The 18,829-nt window shown below is 44.0% G+C and overlaps 2 protein-coding genes across 2 annotated transcripts in view; both read right to left on the bottom strand.

Moving 5' to 3' along the window:
* The window catches only part of NT5DC3 (5'-nucleotidase domain containing 3), a 55,267-nt gene extending 43,154 nt beyond the window's left edge, over positions 1 to 12,113 (bottom strand). The window contains exon 1 of the mRNA XM_060113135.1: positions 11,891 to 12,113. Coding sequence (XP_059969118.1) covers positions 11,891 to 12,101 — 211 coding nt within the window. The 5' untranslated portion in view covers positions 12,102 to 12,113. The remainder of the gene's footprint in view (positions 1 to 11,890) is intronic.
* A 2,293-nt stretch (positions 12,114 to 14,406) lies between these two features.
* LOC132499575 (putative tetratricopeptide repeat protein 41) overlaps positions 14,407 to 18,829 on the bottom strand; it is a 63,526-nt gene continuing 59,103 nt past the window's right edge. The window contains 3 exon segments of the mRNA XM_060114230.1: positions 14,407 to 14,686; positions 14,688 to 15,029; positions 15,121 to 15,250. Of these exon segments, the coding sequence (XP_059970213.1) occupies positions 14,407 to 14,686; positions 14,688 to 15,029; positions 15,121 to 15,250 (752 nt within the window).

Below are 18,829 nucleotides of genomic sequence, written 5' to 3'. Positions count from 1 at the left end.
TTTGCTTAAATTAAATCAGTGTGACTCAGGCTTTTTTATTTTTATTGCTTGCATCTGAAGGACTCCTAGCTAAAAGTTCATTTCAGGGATATTCAGCCACTCAAAATTCTCACTGTCTACAAATTTCAACTTTTAACATGGCATCAAAGGCAGTCCCCACTTAGACTTCAGTCTGTCTTCCCAATCTTAAATCCTCCTTCATATGCCCTATTTTCAACAAGGTGGGCAATCTACTACTCTGTGTTCTCCAGAATATACTGTAATTGAGTACTGATGAATAAAATTCACTTGGAATAGTCTATCTCTCTAACTAAATAAACACTGCTTAGCTATATGGAAAGGGTGTCAAGTAAGATGTTCCTTCACACTATGCTGCAAAACAAACACCATGTGAATCAAAGAGTTAATTTTTTTTTCTAAATATTAAAAAGGTGGGGAAAATATATAGACTACTATTTACTTCATCTCAGGATAGAACATAACTTTCCAAATGTAAAAGCAATAGAATAAATCAAAACAGAAAAATATCAACAGATTTACAATATAAAAATTTTAAACATCTGTGTATCAAAAAATATCACAAATTTGGGGGGGAAGGGTTATATTAGACAAAATTAAAAGATAAACAGCAAAGACTAATATCCTTAATGTAAAAAAAGCAAAAGCCATACAAATCCAATAAACAAAAAGATAAAGACTATATCTCACAAGAAAGGAAATTAAATGGCTAATAAACAAATGTTCAACCATTCCAATTATTTTTTTTAAAAAGCAAACTAAAACAATTAGACAGGGACTTCCCTGGTTGCACAGTGGTTAAGAATCCGCCTGCCAATGCAGGGGAAAATGGGTTCTATCCCCGGTCCGGGAAGATCCCACAAGCCATGGAGCAACTAAGCCCATGCACCACAATTACTGAGTCTGTGCTTTAGAGCCCGCGAGCCACAACTACTGAGCCCGCACACCAAAACTACTGCAGCCCGCACGCCTAGACCCCATGCTCCGCAACAAGAGAAGCCACGGCAATGAGAAGCCTGTGCACCATACGAAGAGTAGCTCCCGCTCGCCAAAACTAGAGAAAAGCCCGCGTGCAGCAACAAAGACCCAATGCAGCCAAAAGCAAATAAATAAATAAATTCATTTTTTAAAAAATAAGACAATTAGACAGTTAAGAGTAGCTCTCTCTGAAAGGTGGGATTATCAATGGTTTTACTGTTTTTATTTCAATTACACTTTTTTCTATTATAAGCTTGTGTCACTTGGCTAAGAAAAGTAAGACACCATTTTTCTCCAATGAGACTTCAGTGGTGTCTTCGTTGCTGTTGTTACTGTTATTTGTATGTGGTTTTCTTTGGGGGGTGGGGTTTCTACCCTTTTTGTTTTTTATGATAGAACGTAGAGTGGGTGCTGGTGCTGGGAATGGGCAGCCTCACTCCTTGCTGTTTAATAAGAGTATAAATCAGTTCGAACTTCCTGGAAAGCAGGGTGGCAATAGGTGCCAAGAGATGCAGATAAAGATTTATACCCAGAGATTTCACTGCAGTTATATTAAAAAGCAAAACCTGGGGGAAAACATGCTCCATTTGGAGGCCCAAACATACACATCTCAGATATCTGAACTCAGGAACCAAACATGTTAACAGGAAAATGTTCAAACAGAAAAGCTGAAGTGCACTTGAATATCCTTGAAGTTCAATTTTTGGTAATGGAAAAGCCACAGTCCCAGAGACATTAAGATGTCATTTTTCTTTAATTAATTAGACTTATTCTTTTTGGAATATGCCGTAGACATCAAGCTGCTCTCCTAGAAAAAGAATATAAAGATATGAAGCCCCTGAAGAAAAAAAGGAAGAAGAGAAAAATGGGGGGAAAAAAACCTTTTCCCAGAGAATTTTAGAGCTTCAAAAAACAGAAGAAAAGCCTCCTTTTTCCCCCATTTACAGTCAGCCCTCCATATCGTTGGGTTCCACATTCACGAATTCAACCAACTGCAGAATGAAAATATTCCCCCCCAAAATTTTTTTTCCAGAAAGTTGCAAAAAGTAAAACTTTCCCACATGCCAGCAACTATTTACATAGCCTTTACACTGTATTTACAACTATTCACACAGCATTTACATTTATTAAGTATTATAAGTAATCTAGCGATGATTTAATGTATATGGGAGGATATGCTTAGGTTATAAGCAAATACTATGCCATTTTATATAAGGGACTTGAGCACCCGTGGATTTTGGTATCCTCGGGGGTCCTAGATCAAATCCCCTGGGGACCTTGGAATGCCTATACTACCACAAAGCTTTCTTTTTTTTTTTTTTTTTTTTGGCGGTACGCGGGCCTCTCACTGCTGCGGCCTCTCCCGTTGTGGAGCACAGGCTCTGGACGCGCAGGCTCAGCGGCCATGGCTCACGGGCCCAGCCACTCCGCGGCATGTGGGACCTTCCCGGACCGGGGCACGAACCCGTGTCCCCTGCATCGGCAGGCGGACTCTCAACCACTGCGCCACCAGGGAAGCCCATAAAGCTTTCTTTGAATCTTCCCAGTTCTCAATGGACCAACAAGTTATTCTAGTGGCTAATAATTATGTGCATTTGCGATGTGCCAGGCACCGTATGAAACAATGTGAACGGACCCCACTTAACATGAGACACTAGTTATTATCCCCACTTTACAGGAGGAAAATGAAGATGAGACAAGGTTACCAGCTCGAGGTCACATTTCTTAGCTCGTGACATATTTCTATGTTCCTATATCAACAAATGTTAGAGCAGATTTCACATATTTATTTTCCCTAATTTGATCAAATCTTAACTTCTGCTTATATTTCATAATACTCCTATATTTCATGAATATTAATATTCAAAATATTTTATGAATTAGTTCATATTCACTTAACACAGATTCAAATTCTCTTTTTAAAGGTCACATGTAGATTGAAAACAAAGTTTCAAAATTTCTTTTAGAAGTATACATATAGGGGCTTCCCTGGTGGAGCAGTGGTTAAGAATCCGCCTGCCAAGGCACGGGACATGGGTTAAAGCCCTGGTACGGGAAGATCCCACATGCCATGGAGCAACTAAGCCCATGTGCCACAACTACTGAGCCTGCGCTCTAGAGCCCGCAAGCCACAACTACTGAGCCCTTGTGCCACAACTACTGAAGCCTGCGCGCCTAGAGCCCGTGCCCTGCAACAAGAGAAGCCACCACAACGAGAAGCCCACGCACCTCAACAAAGAGTAGCCCCAGCTCGCTGCAACCAGAGAAAGCCCATGCACCAACGAAGACCCAACGCAGCCAAAAATAAATAAATAAAATAAAAAATTTTAAAAAGCATACATATAGACTGAAAATACATGAAAAATAAAAGTGTAGGGACTCGTATCTAAGGTGAAGCAGTATTTACATCCCCCCCACTGTTTCCACAAGTGAACTCAAGATTCCACAGCCAAATTTTAAACCCTTAAATTTCTCATCTGTAACTGTCAATTAAAAAATAACAAGAGGGGGCTTCCCTGGTGGTGCAGTGGTTGAGAGTCCCACCTGCCCATGCAGGGGACGCGGGTTCGTGCCCCGGTCCGGGAGGATCTCACATGCCGTGGAGTGGCTGGGCCCGTGAGCCATGGCCGCTGAGCCTGCGTGTCCGGAGCCTTTGCTCCGCAACGGGAGAGGCCACAACAGTGAGAGGCCCGCGTACCACCAAAAAAAAAAAAAAAAAAAAAAAAAACAAGAAAAAGACAAACCCCACTATAGGTGATTTCTCTCTTAGCAAACTTCACCACATTACAACTTCCTTCTGTGAAGTAACACTTGGGCAAAGGCCAGTCAGTTCTGCCATTGACAATTTCACATTCTCTGAAAAATGTGAATTTGCTTTGGTGCAACTGATATGTTAGGGAACAATTTGACCATAACACAAGTTTCACATGTATATTTAGACTGCTGTTTCGTGCCAACAAATGTTATTTGATATGATTATGTCCACGTAATACTCTTTCTGCTGATAATTAGTTAGAGTCAGGGAAAGAAAACTGAGGAGCAAGTGTGACTTGGGATCAGACAATTCATAAGAGCATACGACTATCAGACCTTACAGATTTTAAGACAGCTCTTTTTATTCAGATGGCCAATAGGCACACAAAAAGATGCTCAACGTCGCTAAGTATTAGAGAAATGCAAATCAAAACTACAATGAGGTACCACCTTACATCAGTCAGAATGGCCATCATCAAAAAGTCTACAAATAATACATGCTGGAGAGGGTGTGGAGAAAAGGGAATCTCCTACAGTGCTGATGGGAATGTAAATTGGTACAGCCACTATGCAGAACAGTACAGAGGTTCCTTAAAAAACTAAAAATAGAATTACCATATGACCCAGCAATCCCACTCTTGGGCATATATCAGGAGAAAACCATAATTCAAACAGATACATGCACCCCAATGTTCACTGCAGCACTATTTACAATAGCCAAGACATGAAAAAAAACCTAAAGGTCCATCAAGAGATGAATGATAAAGATGTGGGACATATATACAAGGAAATACTACTCAGCCATAAAAAAGAATGAAATAATGCCATTTGCAGCAACATGGATGGACCTAGAGATGATCATACTAAGTGAAGTAAGTCAGAGAAATACCATATGATATGACTTATATGAGGAATCTAAAATATGACACAAATGAACTTATCTATGAAACAGAAACAGACTCACACAGATAGAGAACAGACCTCTGGTTGCCAAGGAGGGAGAGAGGTGGGGGAGGGATGGAGTGGGAGGCTGGGGTGAGCAGATGTAAGCTACTATACATAGAACGGATCAGCAACAAGGTCCTACTGTACGGCACAGGGAACCATATTCAATATCCTGTAATAAACCATGATGGAAAAGAATGTTGAAAAACACAATGTGTGTGTGTATATATATATATAAATACGGATATATAGATAAATAGATAATTGAATCGCTTTGCTGTACAGCAGAAATTAACATAACATTGTAAAACAACTATACTTCAATTTAAAAAAATTTTTAATAAAATAAAAGCAACTATTTTTAGCCAGAAACTGTTTTCCCCAGTATCTCCAAAACCCGTTCAGTTGTTAACCACTTTTACTTCTGCAACAGCCCAACGAAAGATGCCAAGATGAAACCAAGTATCTAAGGCATCCTATCTTTTTCTCCAGGAAGGTGAACATCTATGGCGTTCCCTGCCCAGCACGCCCCAACCCTCAGATAAGCAATGGCCCTTCCCCACCTCTGAACACACACATTCTGGGCTCTTCCAGGACACTGCCCCACCCCTCCAGCCACAGCTGTTCAGACTAGAACACCTGACTTGCACTGGGCCACTTCCAGGGTCCCACCTCCAGGGTGGGTACCTACCTCAAGCCAAGATAAACCAGAGTCCTTCCCTCATTTCTTTGTCTTTACTATATAGCTTTATTGAGGTACAAACGATACATAATAAATTGCCCACAAAGCATACAGTCTGATGAGGTTTGACATACATACACACCTACAAAGCCATCATCAAAATAAAGATAATAAGCGTACATCTAACATCTCCAAACATTTCCTCACACCTTTTTGAATCCCACCTCTCCCTCAGTCCCTCGATCCCCACCCATCCCCAGGCAACCGCTGTTCTTCTTTCGGTCAGATTCGTTTGCATTTTCTAGAACTTTATATACATGGGAATCATACAATGTGTAATATGTTTGTAAATTGATTTTCCCGCTTACTAAACCCTCAGGAATTTTTTTCAATAAGCACCCACTATGTGCCAGACACTGTACAGAGGATTGTACAGGGATTATTAAAAAAATAATAATAATAAAGCAAAGGCAGGCAGTGGGGAAGACCAAGAAATATCACTCTGACAAGTGGAGACTAGAGGAACTTAACACCAGGCTGGGCGGAAGTCATTCTATTGCGTTTATTCATCTCAAAAGAAGCTTTCATTTTTCCAAGACTTTAGATATTTTGCACCATCTCCAGGGAAAAGCAATGCATGACAAATAGAATTAGTCATCCAAATAATTAATAATACACATGACATTTATACTACTCCCACCAAAAGTTAAACTTGTATCTTATTACTTTGTAATATCTGTAATTCTGACTGCTGCATAGAAATCCATCAGGCTTCCTAAAGTTCCAAACATGAAATTATATGCAACTGCACTTGAAATAAAATTATATACAGTAATGGTTTAATGACACCCTAATCTTAAGTCATTTAATAAAAAACAAACAACTGTTCAAAAGAAAAGTACATTTGTTTCAAGGGAAAATCTTAGAAAATTTAGTCATATCAAAAGATCAAATACTAGGCAAAACTATCACAATTTTTCATCAAAGCAGAGAGGAAATAGAGAAGAATAAATATCAGTGCCTTCCATATGCCATGCACTGCTTCCCTCCACTTTGAACCAGTAGAACCACATGTGGCCTCCTGTGGTCAGGACCAAGTACCAACAAGGGATATCAACAAACACGAGTGAATGTAAAAGCGAGCTTCCAAAAATAATGAAGTCAAAGGGGAGAGCTAGGATGACACATCATCACCATCTTCTTGGAATTACCTACTCCCTCTGACTCAGGCCATCCAAAATAAAAACTGGCAGCCTTGTGATCACATGGCAAACTCAAGCAGATGCTAGGTGGCCACTAGCAAGGGCTATGGAAAAGGGATTCCATCTCCAAGCAGAGGACTGGACTCCATGACCTCTAGTGGCCCCTCTGGTTCTCCATTTTAGGAACTTCTCTCCTACGTGAAAATTATTATGTGGCATGTTTCTCCCTTAAGCCCTTTTGCTATTTTTTCCTATAGTCATGGATCATCAATATCACACACCTAAACAAAAGATTTCTAAAGAATGTGTCATGCTACTGTTCTAAAATACACAGAAAGGTATAAAAATAATACAAACAACACCCACAGCCCCACCATGCAGCTTAGGAACTAAACCCTCTAAGATGTCACCTGCATTCTCCTCCTGTGGAGGGGGTAACCACTACCCTGATTTGGGTGTATAACATTCTTCCTGCATTTCTTTAGACTTTGACCACATGCATGTGTATCCCTTCAAGTGATCTACAGTATTTTTTGTGTTTTCAAATCTTTTATAATTAGTATATGTCTGCAACTTGCTTTTTTCCATTCAGTCTTGCTTTTGTGAGACTCATCCATGTTGATATATAAGCACAGCTTAAGTTCAGGAGTCAACATACATCCTCTATGAAGGCCCAGTTAGTAAACAATGTGGGCTGTGCGAGCCATACAGTCTCTGTTGCACCTGCTCAACTCTGACATCATAGCACAAAAGGAGCCAAAAAATATATACATGGAAACGAATGAGTGTGGCTGTGTTCTGATAAAACTTAACTAGAGGCTAGATTTGGTCCGTGGACTGTAATTTGCAACTCTTCCCATAGTAAACATTACTTCCTTTCAATGCCATTTCGGTACTTGTCTGATACTCATACTCGCTGGTTTTCTTTGGTTTGCATTTGCCCGAGATGCCTCCTCCCGTTCTGTTAACTTCAACCTTTTCTACATCTTTGTTTTGGGGTGTATCTCTTTAAACTGCACCTAGCTAGACTGTGTTTCTTATATCTGATCTGACGATTTTTAATCTGAGTTTATCATGATCACTGACATATTCTGAATTATTTCCACCATCATCCTTCATGATATTTCCTGCTTTTTCTCAGTTTCTTTTACCTCCTCTCCTGCTCTCTTTCGGACTGATTTCTATACTGTCAATGTATGTTTAGATTTACTCACAGGTCTCCCAATTTCTTTGCTCTCCCTTTGGGGCTAGGTTGAAGGTCTATTCATCCAGGAACAGTCTGCATTTGCTTCTATCAGGAATCCCTGGATGCTATCACCAGATACATAAATATTACATGAAATCTCAAGTTAAAAAAAAAAAGGAACAAATTCCAAGTGAGGGACATTCTACATAGTATGTGAGCAGTACACCTCAAAACTGTCAAGGTGGGCTTCCCTGGTGGCGCAGTGGTTGAGAATCTGCCTGCCAATGCAGGGGACATGGGTTTGGGCCCTGGTCCAGGAAGATACCACATGCCGCAGAGCAACTAAGCCCGTGCACCACAACTACTGAGGCTGCGTTCTAGAGCCCTCGAGCCACAACTACTGAGCCTGCATGCCACAACTACTGAAGCCCGAGCACCTAGAGCCTGTGCTCCGCCACGAGAAGCCACCGTGATGAGAAGCCTGCGCAACAACGCAACGAAGGGTAGCCCCCGCCCGCCGCAACTATAGAAAGCCCACATGCAGCAACAAAGACCCAACACAGCCAAAAAAAAATAAATTTTAAAAATTAAAAAAAGAATTGTTTTAAAAAAAGAAAAAACTGTCAAGGTCATGGTAAACAGGGAAACTCTAAGACACTGTCACAGCCAAGAGAAGCCCAAGGAGACATGATAACTAAATGCAGTGTGCTATTCTGGATGGGACCTTGGAGTAGAAAAGGACACTAGGTTAACCACTAAGGAATTCTGAATTAAATATGGACTTTGGTTAATACTGATACATACCGACAATGTATCAATTTGGTTAACTGGGACAACTGTACCTAAAGGGCTCAGCACCCAATTCCGATGTGAGTTTTTTCCCCAGGCCACCAATTCTTCGACACAGCAGGGTTCCTACAACACAACTCACTTCTGACACCTCCTGGGGAGAGCATCAGATCCTACAGGCTAAGGGCTCAGTCCCACAAGACTGCCCCCTGCCCAACTTCAGTTCCAAGTCCAGGTGGTCACCTGTGCCTCTGACAGACCGGCTATAGACTGGAGGTTCCACTGACCCCTCTCCTCGGGGTCAATTAATTTCCTAGAGGGGCTCACAGAACTCGGGGAAGCATTTTACTTTCTAGATCACTGGTTTACTATAAAAGGATACAACTCAGGACGAGCCAGATGGAAGAGATGCAGAGGGCAAAGTACGTGGACAGGGCAAGGAATTTCCACGCCCTCTCTGGGTGTACCACTCTCCCCAAATCAAGCTCCACGTGTTCACCAACACAGAAGCCCTCAGAACCCCAGCCTTCTGGGTTTTTATGGAGGCATTTACGGAATCTTCATTACACAGGCAAAGATTAAATCACTGGCCATTGGCAATCGATTCAATCTCCAGCCCCTCTCCCCTCCCCGAGGGGTGCAGGTCAGAAGAGTGCCAACTCTCTAATCACAGGGCTGGGTTCCCTGGCATCCAGGCCCCACCCTGTGGTTGCCCTGAGGTATTCCGAAAGTCACCTAATTAAAATAACAAAAGACACCTTTATCATCTCTGTACTGTACTTAGGAAATTCCAAGGGTTTTAGGAGCTCTCTGCAGTATTTCTGATTATAAATCTCAAAATCACAGTCCCATAGTCATGAGAGAGGAAAAACTGCATATGGGGTTTAGAGAAACATGCAATTTTCCTGTAAATCTAAAACTGATCTAAAAAATACAGTTTATTTAAAAAAACTTTTTTAAATTTGAAAAAAAAAACAAAAAAAAGAGGGTGGGAGAGAAAGGGTAAAACAAAGAGTAAAAATCATCTCTTTCCTGAGCAGGCTTCATTCTGGGAACCTCTTCAAAGAGAAGACACCTGAAGAGATTGTTTCAATTAAGGCAAGAGATCGAGCACCAGAAAGCAATAATCAGGAAGGGAGAAAACAAAATTCTTTTGTCCTCTAGTAAACCGAAAAAAAAAAAAAAAAACCTGTATATTTTTGTATGAGCATCAGTACTCCTGAGCCCTCACTCCTACGAACACAGTGTCAAGCATTTCCTGCATCCCCTGGGGCCGTTATTTATCTTCCCCAAGCTGGACTGTCATTTATCTGTTTACTAGCCTCCCCATCCGTGCAACTCGGGTCCCTCTCGCTTGGCACGGGCAGGTGCTCAGCCACTGTGGGCCCCTCCCTCTCACCTGCGTCCATCTGTGAATCAACAGCTTTTAAGCCCACTGGTACGTGCTTAAGAAATGCTTGGTGAATGAATGCAAGTTGGGCATGTGTACAGACTTCAGCTAAAGGAGGGTAGGGGTGGTGCAGCCCCAGATAGGGTGAAGGAAAAAAGTCCCTGAGTTCTCAAGGATGAAACAGGGACTACGTGGGCATGTGCTGGGGGCGTGGAGACAGGATGGGGCACCCCGGAATACTGATTCTCAGACCTGTAACACTCGAAAAGGCTCACATATTATTTAGTCCAGTGGCTTCACTCTATAGAAAGAAGACTAAAGAGATTAGGTGGCTTGTCCAACACCACCTGTGGCACTGCCCTAGGCTAAAGGAGACCTAGACCCTAGTGCTGACTAACTCACCTCCACCGTTACTAAGCGTGTCTAAGACTGAGTTATTTAATAACCAGCCGCAATAGCTACTATCTCCTGAGCATCTGCTGGGTGCTGAGCCCACACTAAAAATCCTCACTTTATCCCCACATTACAGTTGGAAAACTCAGGTCAGAAAAGAGTAACTTGCCACCAAAGTCACAGAGCTAAAAAATCTCGAAATCTCCCTCAAGCAGTCCTACTCCAAAATCCCCCTGGGATTATCCCACACCAAAGCCCAACTCTGGCCTGAAGCTGATCTTTATCACCCAACCCTTCAGCTGTCTCCTTTGCCAGGCACTGTTCTAAACACCTTTCATGGATGGACTCGCTCATTCCTCGCCACAACCCTATGATGTTGGTATCACCAGCATCCATTCCCATTTCACAGATGAGGAAACTGGAGCTCTGTGATGTTCCCAGTCTCACAACCTGCAGCAGCAAACCTTGTCTGTAAAATGTGATTCTACCAAACGTTCTCTCCACCAAATATTCTCTCCCTATCTCTCCACGCCACCTCTACCACCACCACCACCCCAAAAAAATATCAGTATAAAAATTTCTATTCTAAATCTTCCCTGAAAAAAGCAGCACCAATGGACTATCACTGGCCCTTTACACCAGTTCTCAAACGGTCAGCTGCTACTGCAAGGCAGTGCAGGAAACAGGACAATGGGTTAGGGGCTGAGACAGACCCGAGGTCAAAGTGTGACCTTGGCCAGGCTTCTTAAACTTGAGTCTGGCCTGTCTCATCTCTAAAATGGGCGTGTGGCACTTCCTTCCTAGGTACGGGGAAGAATTCAGGGAGACAATTTATGTGTCTGACATTAGTATTTACTGGGTCCTCTTTGCGTCCCTCCCTGTTTCCCTAACCAACAATCAAACCAAGCTCATTTTATGTTCATCTGACCACTAAGTGGTCACTCCCTGGAATCACCTCCTCGCTGAGGTTAGTAGATAACTCAGAACACTCCAACCCGAACCCCTCCAATTTCAAGAACAGCAAATCCTACCCCATCCCCTAAAACAAAGAAGGAAAATAAATCAGCCTCCGGACACTGCCACCTGCCCAGCAGCGGAATCCAGGGTAACCCGCCGCCTGCCGGACTCCAGCGGTTACTATTATTGTTGTTTATTAATAACAATACCTAACGGTGCCTGGGGGTGACCGTCTCCCAAGTGATGTCCGTGGAACCCCCAGGAGAGCCCAAAGCGCTTCCGATGCAGATTTCTGGCTAAAAATCCCAGGAATTTATAAAACGGCTTTCCCGACAGGAGAAAGGCAAGAGTTGTAAAGTTTCTGGAGGCGCATTTTTCCGCGTTTCCCGGAAATCGCACTGCAGAGGCGATGTCGCCCGTGGTTGGGGACAACCGCGGTTCACGATAGGGGGGCTCTGGAGGTCAGCAGCGGACCCACGCGGGTCCGAGGGTGCCGGCTTCCCCGATGGCCGCATGGGACGGGACCTGGCGCCCCAGCCCGGCGGGGAGGGGCCTCCCCACGTACCGAGGGTGCGGGAGGGCGCAGCCTCACTCACCTGCCGTGCTCCTCTTCGCCTCCCGGTAGCGCTCCCAAAGGTAGCGCTTCATGTCCGGGGCGGTCCCAGGTGCTGTGCATAAGGGCCGTGCGGGGCCCGCGCGCGACCGCCCCCGAGCCGCAGTCCGGCAGCCACTCCGCAGGGGCGCCACCGCCCTTGCACCGGCCCCACGAGCCACCGCCGCCGCCGCCGCCGCCGCCGCCGTAGCCATGCCTGCAGCCGCTCGCCGCGAGAGACGCCTGAAGACCGGTGCTCTGCAAGCAGTCTGCCCGCTCGGCGGGACGTCCCTACGTCGGAGCACGTGGGGGCGCGGCCCGCCCCCTTCGGCCGCTGCGGGGGCGGGGCCTTGACGGGGCGGGGTCCTGGCGGGGAGGAGTCTTGGTGGGGCGGGCCCTGGGAGGGCGTGGCCTAGGCCGGGCCCGGTGTGGGCGGGGCAGCAAGGGCCTGGGCACCCCGGGCAGTCGCGGCCACGCGCGGAGCCTGCTACAGCCGCTTCTTGACGGTGTGGCGCGCCAAGGTGGCTGTGCGGTGGCGCGAACGCCCCGTCAGCCGAGGTCACATGGAATAGGATGACTCTGCTGGCCCTGGACCACGAGACTTGACCCTGGCGCCGCCCGCCGAGCTCCGCAGCACCTTCCTCCCGCCGTCTGTGACAGTCCCCCCACCCTGGCTGTACTGACATGGTGTTTTTGACTCCGGCTCCAGGAGGCGACCTCTCCGCATTAATGGCCTCTGCAGTCTGGACCTCCCCTTGATCGCGGGGGCGGGTCTGGGACGTCCCCCGGCCCCTCGCTTGGATCCTTCCAGTCCCACGAATGAGCCAGCAGCTGGGACCAGGGCCCACACGTGGTCTGATGTGCCTGAAGGGCACCCCGACTGCACAGCCTGGAAGGCCACTGCCCCTCCCGAGATTTCTGCCTCGCGAGGGAGGCCCTCGGGACCCCACTCCCCCTGCTCATGCCCACGCTGACCGGCACGGTGCACCTGTCTTCTCTCAGACCTGCGAGGCTGCACCCCTTCTGTGCGTTGTGATTCCACCAAAGCCAAATAAACAGTAAAGCCCACCACAGGACATTTCTGTGTGGACTAAGTCAGACGTGGCTCCTGCGGGAAAGTCTGATGCGGCCCACCCAGAACCCGTCTGGGAATCACTGAACTGCCAGAGCTTGCCGAGCTACCCCGTGGTTACGGTGGAGCAGGGCGCTGGTGGAGTGCAATGAATAACCCTCAAGGCTGGTTGTCTGCCTGGGAGACCACACTGCCATCTGTGAAATAGGTGGGGCACGATTTAAGACAAATAACCCAAAGCATTAGTGTATGCTTAAGTTGTGGGCTGGAGGGATCAGGAGATGTTTTCATGGAAAAAGGTGGGCTCTGGGTTAAACCATGACAGACAGTGACTACTATTTATTGAAGGCTTGCAATGTGCATTTTCTCATGCAGTCCTCTCAGTAATCCTAAAAAGTAAGCACCATAATTTCTCCCATTTTATAAGTGATGGAACTAAAGCTAAGAGAAGTAACATAGCATTCTTATTTGTTTGTTTGTTTGTTTGTTTGTTTGTTTGTTTATTTTGGACCGCATTGGGCCTTCGTTGCTGCGCACGGGCTTTCTCTAGTTGCGGCGAGCAGGGGCTACTCTTCGTTGTGGTGCGCAGGCTTCTTATTGCGGTGGCTTCTCTTGTTGCAGATCCCGGGCTCTAGGCGTGCAGGCTTCAGTAGTTGTGGCACATGGGCTCAGTAGTTGTGGCTCACAGGCTTAGTTGCTCCATGACATGTGGGATCTTCCCAGACCAGGGCTTAAACCCATGTCCCCTGCATTGGCTGGCAGATTCTTAACCACTGTGCCACCGGGGAAGCCCAACATAGCATTCTTAAAGTCACACAGCTGAGCCCATTCTTCCACTTGGATTCCTACAGTAATAGGTAGGATTTAGTTGGGTGATAAGAGAGAAGGAAGCCAGTAAGTAATCCTCAACAGTTAATAGGTAATATCTTACAAATCACTGATAAAAGAGAGGCAATTACAATGTTTAAAACAGATATGGTATCAAATCCATGGACTCTAGTACTTTAAACTTACTTTATGGTTTTAGTTTACTTGAATTTATCTTTTCTTATTCATGTTACTTTAAAAAGATGTGATGGCAATTGCAAATTTTGTTCACATGAAACATTAAGTCATAAATTCACAGATAAATGATAGTAAAAGTTAACACAATTAGAACTTTAATAACATTGCTTCCATATATTTTTAGATATGCAACACTGTGAGAGCAACATTCTTCTACCTACCACAGAAATATGAATCACTTAAAAATTGTTCTTTTTAGCTATAATCTGTTAAAATATTTTAAGTGGCTAAAAAATAAATAAATAAAATCCCAATAACCTTGATTATCACCTTGATTATTTTCTTGATTAGAAAATATCTCATCAAGGAGTTCTAAATAAAGACAAGCAGAAAAAAATTACTGACACAGAAGAGCCCATGATAATTTTTATTCTTTATTAGTATCATTTGAGGTCTTCATCAATTGTTTCAAACTGAGATCTTCTCTGCAAAAAACACGTCTGAGAAATTGAACTGTAATCTGGGCTATGAAAAAGCCCAGAGATGAGCTCAGATAACGATTCCCAGGGATTATTTGTGCTAAGAGACCCTAGCAGGGGATGCTGGTAAACTGCGGTAATTTGGCGTTTTTCACTCTCGCTTTTAGCTGACAAAATCCTTTGCTGTGAAATCTTTACTGCACCATCCATTTTACCCAAAGATAAAATCTAAGAGGAACAGCCTTTCATGCCATATTGCAACATTACTTTGTGTCTTCAGTCAGGTCTTTTCCTCAGCAGAAATGGAAATAATGGGTCTCAAGAACTTTTTCCCTTGTCCTGAAGCATATTTTGATTTATCTGAAATTGTATGAGGCACTAAGTCCAAGCTTTTAGCCCCCTGTAGCTTATCTGCCCTGGTGCACACTGCCGAGCTCACTGTGTCAGAACTCTGGGTGCTGTGATAGTTTAACTTAAGCAAGTGCTCCCATAATGAGGCACCATTCCTGGGACACTCAGAATATTTCTGGCTCATGCCTTGAGGCCAACATCTCCTACCCCGGATCCACTCAGTTTCCCTCAGGAGGCTGCAAAGGATCAAAAGTTGTCAAGAAGTCATTTATTGAACATGAATAACCTGAAGCATATTTCTTGTTGAGACATAGAATAGAAACTCACTGCAGGATTCCACTGATCGATGAATGAGAAGATCCCAGGTAGGTGGCCCTTAAATCAAATGATCTGTACAAACAGCCCACAGCCTCCATCATGACTTGATGACAAGAGTCACTTATCAATAATTGACCTGCTGGATATTTGAAAATAAGAATGTTAGAATTTTTTTAAATGACTCCTGGCTTCACACATTTAAACGGATAAAAAAACATTTATAAAAGGTGGCATTGGAACATCACCTGTTGTAGTATTCCTGCCAAAAACAATTAACCTGAGTCTAATTATCAGAAAACATACAAACCGAAGGACATTGGGGCAGGGAGGGTAGGGTAGAAACTGACCTAGGCTCTTCAAAACTGTGTCATGAAAGGCAAAACAAGCCCTACTTAAATGTTCTAGACTAACGGAGATGACCAAATGCAGTGGAAGATCCTCAACAGAATTCTGGATCAAAAAGTAAACAGCTATAAAGAACATTTACTGGGAGGGACACCTGGGAACATTTGCATATGGATTGTACATTAGATAATACTCATGTAATGGTTAAATTTCCTGGGTTTGATAATTGTACTGTGGTTATGTAGGGGAATGTCCTGTCCTCAGAAGACACATGCTGAAGTATTTAGAGATAAAAGTGTCACATCTGCAACTAACTTTCAAATAGTCCAGAAAAAAATATATATATGTATGCATGTGTATGTGTGTATATTAAAGAAAACATAAGTATGACCAAAATGTTAACAGTTGGTGACTAAAGATAAAGAGTATATAGGTGTTCATTATACAGTGCCATGTGCCATTGTCAATAATTTAATGTAATTCTCTAAAATGCGTGAAAAGTAAAAAAAAAAAAATTACAATTTGCAAGTGGCACTCACTTATTCATCTTACCCATTTAAAAGACTGCTTTTTAAAAAAATATTTATTTATTCATTCATTCATTCTTCACTGCCACGTGCCAGATCTTTTAGTTGCTGGACCTTTAGTTGCCACATGTGGATCTAGTTCCCTGACCAGGGATCAAACCCGGGCCCCCTGCATTGGGAGCGTGGAGTCTTAACCACTGGACAGCCAGGGAAGTCTGTACATGACTACTTTTAAGGGACTAAATTTATACCATTGATTATAAACATAATGTAAGGCCGGTGCATATAGGGCATCAATCTGGATACATGGTACTGCTGGGTATTTAAAGGTAAAAAACACTGGCAGATGACCCAGCCAGCATCCCTGTATTAATATTAATAATAATAAACACTGCAAATGAGCTGAGTACTATCTATCAGGCCTGTGTTATCCTGCAAGGTATAAACTATCATCACTTGTCTTTTATTTTTGTCATTTATTCTTTTTAATAGGATGCATATCCACATGATTCAAAAATGAAAATGTATAAAGGTATGAAGTAAAAATTCTCTCCCATCTTGGTCTTCATCTGAGCAGTCTTCTCCTAAAACGTGTATCCTTCCAGAGAATTTTTTGTGCACGTTCATTGACTTTTAAAGATGAGAAACCTGAACGAAGTCAAGTAAGTCACTCCAGTTTGTGGTAGAACGATCCTGGGTCAGCCTCATCCACAAGCCCATGCCCTTTACTGCTATGCTAGGCTGCCTCTTCGCCCCATACTGGATTGTCCTGAGGATCCACGCTACGGCTTCTGTTCGCGGAGATGTTCTCTCTTGTAGCTCTGCTTCATGGGTCATGGCACAGATCTCACATTGCCCACAGCTTCTGCTGAAAATCTGAAGGGGAGTTCCAGCTGTTGGCTCCACTTAGCAATCAGTGGCTATTTGTCTTCTTCTTGAATTATTTTCATGACTCTCTGTGAGGTTCTCAGTTGCCCCAACATAACTCAGCAGAAAGCACTTGTGAATTACCCAGCTCAGGATGACCACGTAGCATTGGCCTTAACAGGCCTTAAAAGGTAAAGTGGGGAAGAATAGAGTCAGAATGTCTCAGGTCTGGCTAGGCAGGAACTCATTCTCAGATTTCCTCTGGATACCAATACCCAGGCCCGCAGACTGTTTGTTCTGCCTGAAGGCCCTTTAAGAGGCTCTGACTTGCTGGGAGAGTGAGACTGTCACCCAGACCAGCTGCTGATGCCCTTGACAGACACTATTTCATGCCTGTGTTCCCCACACTACCTCTTGGCCACACACCGTGGCACCCTCATGAACCATCTGGACCTGTACTGATAGCTTTGACCTCAGAACTTTCTTGAACACAACCTATCTCTTTCTGACAGCAAGCACAGTAGTTGCCAGGAAAGGACATTCTTAGCTCAGGCCAACCCCAGTCCACCCCATCTTCCCTCAGGGTCGGTACCAGCTGGACAGCACTACCCAGCCAGGTCAGTCCTTTCAACCCAAAGAAGAGGAAAGTCCAGGATGAGTTCATTTCCACAGGAAAGAGGTCACTGAACCTCCTTCCCACTTCAAATCTTCATTCTGGACGAGGAGGGAACCTAATATTTAATTGCAGAGTCTGTTGGCTGTTTTGCATATAACATCTCATTACATCTTCAGAATAACCCTAGAGGCAGAGATTATTATCCCGTTTTGGCTACTAAGAAACTTGAGACTCAGAGAGTTTATGTCCACAAGCCCAGAAAATAGCAGAACTAGAATTTAAACCCAGGTCCCTAGATCCAAGGACCATAAGTTCTAGAGGTGGGAAACAAGAACAGTTCTCCCTCTCACGTTGGTTCCTTAGGAGATTTTTCTATAAAACCACAGCTAGACAGGAACCATCTGTTATCTTTTCCATTTTCTACATCTGGACAGCCACACCTACCCTCTTTCCAAGGTAGTGTGAATTGGGGATGAGAATGAGGGAAGGTCCCACTAACTAACCTCCTTGAAAAATCTGTTCTCAGATTTTAAATGGTAAGTTTTCCTAGTTTCCCCCTTTTTTTCAGTGCTTAATATTAAAAAATAAAGTAGTATCTTTATTATTTCCTCTGGAAAAAGAAAGATATTTTATCCAAAGACAGTCCACTGCCCTTTTAAGTAATCTTCTAAAGTACAACTTTTTCTATTATTTATTCTACTGAAATTTAAGCCTATTCCTCTTGCTTCGTATTATATTTGCTGTCAACTAACAGGTGGATTTTTACAATGCCAGTCCTGTGTTTATTTCCTCCCTGGGGCCCACAGCTGTAATTCAGGTTGTTGTCACCAGGTAACAAGGAAAATCGCAGGTGGTGCTGGAGAGCCTCAGAAGTGTCCCTGAATGAGTCCAGACTCTGTGGACCCCACCCAACAAGGAGCTTCCCCACTGTGCTGGGAGCAGATGGGTAAAGAAGTGGAGACAATCACAGCCTATATTCTCCATCCAGAAGACAGGCTGCCAGTGTGTAATGAGGAAGGAGGATTATGCAGGATTTAAGGGTTCTCTGTTGAAAGTTTCTTTTTCTTTGATAAGTACGCCATGGCTAAAGTTTGTCAGAAGTCCTTCAGTTTGAGAAATTAAGCTTGTTTGCTCGTTCTTCCAATAAATGTGTCTATAAACAGACTGGGGAGGGAGAAAGCTGTCAATCATTGTCCCAAATGGAGTAAAAGGTTGCAGTGGGATGTTTCCATGCGTCTTCAATTTCTGCCCTACAGCAAACAATAAAAGGTTATGGGGGGTGGGGCGGGATGGCTCTTTCCCTTCACCCTCTTCACTGAGACCATCGGCTAGTCTGCTCAGAGGGACCTGGCTGCAGATGACC

The sequence above is a fragment of the Mesoplodon densirostris genome, chromosome 11 (assembly GCF_025265405.1).
Source record: "Mesoplodon densirostris isolate mMesDen1 chromosome 11, mMesDen1 primary haplotype, whole genome shotgun sequence".
Classification (NCBI taxonomy): Eukaryota; Metazoa; Chordata; class Mammalia; order Artiodactyla; family Ziphiidae; genus Mesoplodon; species Mesoplodon densirostris.
Note: the sequence above shows the minus strand (reverse complement) of the source record. Positions and strands in the feature narration are given on the sequence as shown.